At 49.0% G+C, this 6,999-nt stretch overlaps 1 protein-coding gene across 1 annotated transcript; it reads right to left on the bottom strand.

Moving 5' to 3' along the window:
- Positions 1-1,183: 1,183 nt before the first annotated feature.
- Positions 1,184-6,049, bottom strand: LOC136485544 (ABC transporter G family member 11-like). Its single transcript, XM_066482403.1, has 10 exons — positions 5,346-6,049; positions 3,771-4,060; positions 3,510-3,681; positions 3,293-3,415; positions 3,066-3,194; positions 2,761-2,955; positions 2,539-2,625; positions 2,181-2,453; positions 1,856-1,963; positions 1,184-1,729 (listed from the first exon to the last, which is right to left on the bottom strand). Exons 1-10 carry the CDS (start codon positions 5,778-5,780, stop codon positions 1,388-1,390), a joined length of 2,154 nt encoding a protein of 717 aa, XP_066338500.1. The 5' UTR covers positions 5,781-6,049; the 3' UTR covers positions 1,184-1,387.
- Positions 6,050-6,999: the final 950 nt, after the last annotated feature.

The raw sequence follows: 6,999 nt of genomic DNA, 5'->3' as shown, positions 1-6,999 counted from the left end.
GTGTTCATGAAGGAACAGATAGTGCAACTTTACAAGAAAACCTCAGACTTCCCAATAAAAAAAAGGCGGTATCATTAAATCCCAGACACTGCGTTTGCTTTTTTTCACGAACAGGTCGTAACCTGTGTTTCATTAAGAAGACAGGGAAGTTTCAAAGTTACACAACATCTACGAGTTCAAGACGCTAGCATTCATGACCAACCAAGAACGTCAACACGCTAGAGCTAGAGCCTAGCAACTACAACACATACAAAGGACTATACCTCACTAGAATTTGCGACCGTGGGTACGACAAGGCAAAGCTGTAGAAACGCTTAGCCTATTCGACGTTCATCGCACGACGCCGACCTCTCCCCGGAAAGAGCAGACACTGCATTTGCGGTTCAGTTGACTAAGACGATATCACACGATTCAGTTTTTTTAGGGAACAATCGCACGATTCAGTTATTCTGTAAGTAATTGCACACCAACTCTAGGCGCCTCCTGTCGACGGATCCACACACATGGCATGCAGTGCGGCGAGCGCCGAGAGGCGCCGACCGGCTGCAAATTTAATCCCGGAATGCCGTGCCGAGGAGGGGAGAGCTCGTTCTCCTGTCTCCCCTTGCTTACTTGTTAATGCAGCAAAAGGTACTACGATGCCATAGCTGAGTACTTAGGTCCATCCTCGGCCTGCATTATAATGGCAAGATATTTCCATGCACACTGTTTACCGAAAGTGTCCGAACTGGCTGAGTTCATGTGTCGCCTCGCCTGCAGTATCTTTGTAGCACCAAGCATCTGTCAGCGAATGCATGCATTCTGAGAGAGAGATGCTGTTACTGCTAGTGACTGATGATAACGTGTGTGTGACAGGAGGCCATTAAAATCAGTAGCAGTATGAATGAATTGCCCATGGTAGCAAACAGTTTGGCCCATAATGGCCATAACCATCCGGTGTCCTTGCATATGCTGTTCTTGTCGTAAACTGCACAGTCTGCGTGGTGCCCCGGGGACGGCGAGCGAGATCCATCCATCGGCAAAATCTCCAGTCTGCGTCTGTGCAATGTTGCCATTTATAGCACTGTTTTCACACCCCACTGCCCACTACCCCCTCTTGTTTTGGCATCATGCACATGAGAGATTTGATTGTTCACCATGGTCTCTGTATCGTGAGATAATGCTCACACTCGCAGCCGAAAAATAACAGAGAAAACTTGCATCAAGCTGGTGATATACATACATCTTAGCAGTGCATCAAACAACACTCCATTACAGCTTAAGCGGTTGCTACTAGCTATGAATATGACAACTTAACACATTCATATTGCAGTACTACCGTACTGTTATCAGTTCCGGTTTAGTCTTTGTGTGATACTGATATCCCGTTCTCGCGCGCTTCACGGAATCACGGGTGATTGGCCGGCAGGCTGGCCGCGTCGACGACGTACCCGCGGAGCGACAGCGTTCGGGTGGCCAGCTCCACCTTGCGCTGCCGCCGGTTCTGCACCCGCCGCCGCGCAATGTAGCCGCGCACCCAGGGGGTCACGTCCTCGCTGATCTTGATCATCACGAAGAAGAGGAGGCGGTATATGACGATCATGCTGAACAGCACGGCCAGGTCCAGCCACTTGGACCGGTTCACGTCGATCTGGAACACGTTCTCCAGGATGAACTCCCCGGGGATCTTGGGCAGCTCGTCGTCCTGGTTGTCGAACAGCAGGCCCTTCAGGTCGTTCTGGTACTGGCCCTGCAAGATCGGTCAACAACCCATGCATGCTCGTGTCGCATTCATTATTCTCATCTTTCTTACAGATTAGCACTGTTTTATTCTTGAATTGAGTTTTGTCACTGAAAATATGAATCCAATTTTTACCTGCAATGCCCAGTAGTGGAAGCTGATGTATGACATGGGGTACCTCCAGAAGGGCTTTGGGATGTCATGCGGAAGTCTGAAGTAACCTGACACCAGCATGAATATCCCCTGTCCATTTCAAAACGATTGTTACCCATTAAATTAAATGTGGGTTGTTATCATCAGAAGAGAATATAAGCAGGCATCAGCATTATGGTGTGTGGTTCCATGCACAGCGTCAGAATTAATCCCAGTTCGGATGCACAGCGTTTTTCTTTTCCTATATAAACAGTTGTGTGACAGATGATGGAGGGTATCAAGCTGCTGGAACGGATGTTCAGTTTACCTGAATCCCTGCACCGATAATGATGCCCATGAGGAAGTTGGGGATCACACTGGCAATGGCCATCATCAGGCTCTCCACGACGGTGACGCTGGCGTAGAGGTCCAGCACGAAGAACAGGTAGTGCATGAAGCCCGGGTGCAGGCGCACCATGAAGTAGCACAGCGTGCCCGACACGAAGGTGATCAGGATCAGGAACGGCATCGCCGAGAGTGTGTTGCTGATGACAAACGCCAGCACACCATAGTGCCCGTTGAGCCTCTCCCTTTGAAAGACCTGAACAATGGAAATTAAGTTGAGCAATTGAAGGATCTGAGACTTTTCTAGATTCATTCATTGATTCTTCAGTGGTACCACAGACCTTCATGTCCTCCACAAAAGATGGAAACCCTCCGATCGACATGAATGTGACAAAGCCAAAGATGAAGGAAGCACATGCACCCCGGGCCTAATTGTTTTCATCAATTTAACCCAGTCACCGACATCAGGTTTTAAATTCAGAACAAGTAGATACATTCAATGCCTAAGATAGATGTTACTAAAGTGGAGAAATGTAAGCACCAACAGTACAAACAACTCTTACCAGAATAGAGTTGTATCCCGTGCCAACATTGAGGTATATAGTCCCGATGCAAAGTGTCACAACAATGTAGATAATAAGCCTCGACCAGTAGTATCCAAAATCCCTTGACATGTTGATGAAGGATCGCTTTGTGAGCGTGAACGCCTGCATCAGAAAGCTAGCTTGGCTCCCTCCTGAATCCAGCACAGTTCCTTTCTGTGAGGACAACAAACCACATGGATCCTTTCAATTCTATTGGAAATTTGGAATGGTCTAGTAGAGTTTCAATGGTCATAAAGCGCTGAAGAAAATCAGCAAGTACTTACGATCCTGGCCGTCTCATCTACTTTCTGTTGCGCATTGATATAGTACTGTGAGTGTTGGTAGTAGCTGATAAGCCTCCTCATGGCTTCCGAAGTTGTGATCTTCTCGAGCGGATCGTCAGATCTTTCAAACTTCATGTGACAAGGAGTGCAAAAATTCAGTCAAGACATGTACACCATCATGCTAAAAGCTACAACGAATACTAAGGACGTGATAAAATTCGACTCACCCTCGTCTTCATCGACCCTTTCAGAGTAGCCTTCACCTTGTCAAAATCTGAATTTATGCACCTGAGGAAATGATCCGATGGGTTGCGCATCGGCGGGCATGGGAAACCAGCTTGGGCGAAGAACTGCTCTCATGCACAATATACCAGATGATTCAGATTCCCCATTGGTGTAGCAGAAACATAGAAAGAAGATGAGCAATCTCATATTGTTACATACCTCACAAGCCTCAGAGGCCTTCCCAAAGTAGACTGTTTTGCCCCCTGATAGAAGATAGAGACAGTCAAACAGCAAGAAAACCTCACTGCTTGGCTGATGGACCGATGCTATGACGGTTCGGCCATCCCTTGCCAGTCCCCGCAGCGTCTGTGTCACGAAGAATGCCGAAGCACTGCACAGTTTTTTTTTGTTGTTGCATCAGTCACGCTTCGGCAGATGATAGGTTAATAGCTGCCAAAGAGATGAAATAGAAGTGCATACCTATCGAGACCACTAGTGGGCTCATCCAGGAAGAGCAGCCTAGGCCTCATCAGTATTTCCAGGGCGATGCTGACCCTCCTCTTCTCGCCGCCACTGATCCCCCTCAGGTGCCAGTTGCCGACGACTGTGTCGGCACAATCCTGAAGCCCCATCTCGACGATGGTGCCCTCGACCAAAGCCTGCTTCTCCTCCCTGGGCATGTTATCAGGGAGTCGGAGACGCGCCGAGTATGAGATGGTCTCCCTTACTGTCAGTGTGCCAATCAGGTTGTCATCTTGTGTCACATAGGCCTAAAATTGCAGATTGACAATAGTTTCCAGTATCAGGGTGAGAATTCATTATGTAAATTGTGATTAGGTGTTTAAACGACATCGATTAAATATTCAGATGCATGTCACATAAAAAACTGGGATTATCATTTTTTACTGCTGTGAATTTATTTATACATTCTTTTATGTAACGGGGGGGGGGGGGGGGGGGGGGGGGTTCATTTATATTTAGAATATGCATATCTTTTCTTACTAAAATATGGTTATTTTATATCCAAATAAGAAAATACCTCCAGGTCTTAACAGATCATGAGGTTTTGGTGAGCCAGTGCTGAAGAAACCGGTGAACAACACCCAACCCCAAATCCCCTTTCCAGGAAGCATAACGGCATCTCCTCACCAACCAGTGAGACATGCAGTGAGTGTTTAACTCCATCACCAAACACACACCCGAAAACAGAATGATCCATCAGGAAACAGACAGGCGACAGTGGAAGCAGATCGCCCAAATTCTGGCCGGTGATGGCTACTGATCCAACCCCACCCCAGCTGCAAGGGTTTAATGGAGTCGAGCCGAGATCCTCCTATTCGGCATCATGACATCTTTTGCTGAAAATGGGCAGATGCGATTGTGAAGCCGCTGCCGAAAGGATGCAAGGTTACAAAACCTGGCACGTGACTCGTGATGAGCCAAGAGTGTTGTTCAGGTGAGGCGATGCCGGAAGATCCAAAGAGAATTCAAGGTCGCCGGTGGGTTGTGGAAAGAGACAGCACACACCGTATTTTTCAGCCGGCTTATCAGCCAGTATTTTGGTGATTTTGGTGATTCACAACAAATCAGCTTCAGCCGGCTGATACCAGCCGAACAGGCCTGTGCTACTGCTACTAGGTAGGTAGTGCTACTTTTTGACAAATCCCTCCAAGTTCATGGGAGACACATGGCCAGTTTCGATTTTTCACACAGAAAACGCAGAAAGGCTGTCTATTTCATTAGATGAACAACTTATAAACAACACACTTTTCGCGAAAAAAGGATGAACAACTTATAAACAACACACTTTCCGCAAAAAAAAAGGAAATAAAACAAGCCACTGATATAAGCAAAATCCAGTGTTCACAAATGTGATTTGGACTTGAGAAAAAAAAAATCTGGTGACTTATATAATAAAAAAAATCTGAAACAACTTAATCATTTGAAAACCATTCTTTACAATTTTCATCTACACAATTAACTATATATACATAAAAATTGTTCGATCCACAAGTGTCAGTATATATGATGATGGCATGACGACGACGTACGTACCGCGGCGCCGAAGGAGAGGTTGGCCTTGCGCCCGTTGAGGAGGACGGTCCCGGAGAGGAAGGCGTTGGCGGCGAGGCGCCCTGCGAGCGCGTCGAGCAGCGTGGACTTGCCGGAGCCCGACGGACCCATGAGCGCGGTGATGGTGCCGGGCTCGGCGTGGCCCGTGAGGCCCTGCAGCACGGCCTGCGTGTCGCCGGTGCCGAGCGCGACGGTGACGGTGAGGTCCCGCCACGCCAGGCGTGCCGACACGTCCCCGAGGAGGAGGGCCCCGGGCCTGTCGCGCCACAGCGTCTCGCTGAGCGGGCTCAGCACGGGCGCCGCCGCCGCCGCGCCCGCCCCCGCCGCCTTCGCCGCCGAGTCCTCCAGCTCCGCCGCCACCACGGCGGCCGCGGCCTCCCTCCCCATCCCGGGCCCGCCCACCGCCCCCTTCCTCATGCACCTCGTTCAGTTCGGAGGCACGCGTACGGAGCAGGCGAGGCCGTAGCAGGCAGCCGGCAGGAGGCCTCCCGCGCGCCTTGAATTCCTTGCCCGCAAGAATGGCTAAGCGCGCTATGCTCCTCTCTCTCCTCGTCCTGGCAGGTTCACGCGAGAAGAGTGGCTGGCTTGCCGGGCCGGGCGTGTCTGCGCTGCAGAGTAGAGTAGCGCGCTTGCTTGCTGTGCTCTGCTGCTGGTGGTGGTGGTGGTGCCCGGGGGTGGCGAGTTTTATGAGCGGGAAGCAGGGAGTAAATGGAGCAGCGAGTGGTTAGAGGAGTCACAGGGGAGACGGAGCGGAAGTTATGACGGCGCAGGGGTTTTGACCTGGGGTCAAGCGGCGCAGAAAGCAGGGCGAGGGGCGCTGCGTTCGGCGTGTGTTGGAGGTGTGGAGGACACGAGACTGAAATGCCCAAAACGGTGCAAATTAAAACTACGTACGTCTGGTCTGGGCCGGCCCAACAACGGGTTGATGTTGATCAGGGGAAAGTGAGGTACCGGTACTCCTCGTGTGTAACGTTGTATAGACCTGTAAATTCACATGGAAGTTGTTTTTAGTTTGCTACTACTAAGTACTATGTGGGTTTAAGACTTACTCCAGGTCCAGTATGATCCATTGTCGTATAAATACAATACAATAAATATATACTACGTATATACTTGTACTAGCTATTAGTATTTGTATGTCGGCACTGCGGCCTCTCACGCAAAACAATTAAAAGGTGACACCGTGACATGCTGCTGCGCCCAGAGACAACTGTGCGAGTCTGCGGGACGTGCAATGGCATGACGCCATCCTACGCCCTATTCACTTGCCTTATAAGCCATACTTTTTCAGTCAATAAACAATATTTTCTCTCTTATATCAAATCAGTCAACAATACTTTTAACCATAGCTTATTAGCCAAACGAATTTAGGCTACCAAGATGACCCTTGGATGCTCGCTTCACGTGTCGCACAAGTTTTCTATATGTCCGACCCACAAAGTAACCTCTCTCCGAAGAAGAAGACAAAGCACGTGGCTGCCTCCGGAAAATAGCACATTATCAGAGTTGATGGCGTAGACGATGTTAAAGTTTACAAGAACTACAATAAGATATCGCTATTCACAGTCTTTCCTAAGAAAATCAGTGTTGTGGAAAAGAACCTACTCAAAGACATATTGTCATGTGAACGAAAAGG

The sequence above is a fragment of the Miscanthus floridulus genome, chromosome 1 (genome assembly GCF_019320115.1).
Source record: "Miscanthus floridulus cultivar M001 chromosome 1, ASM1932011v1, whole genome shotgun sequence".
In the NCBI taxonomy this organism is placed as follows: domain Eukaryota; kingdom Viridiplantae; phylum Streptophyta; class Magnoliopsida; order Poales; family Poaceae; genus Miscanthus; species Miscanthus floridulus.
Note: the sequence above shows the minus strand (reverse complement) of the source record. Positions and strands in the feature narration are given on the sequence as shown.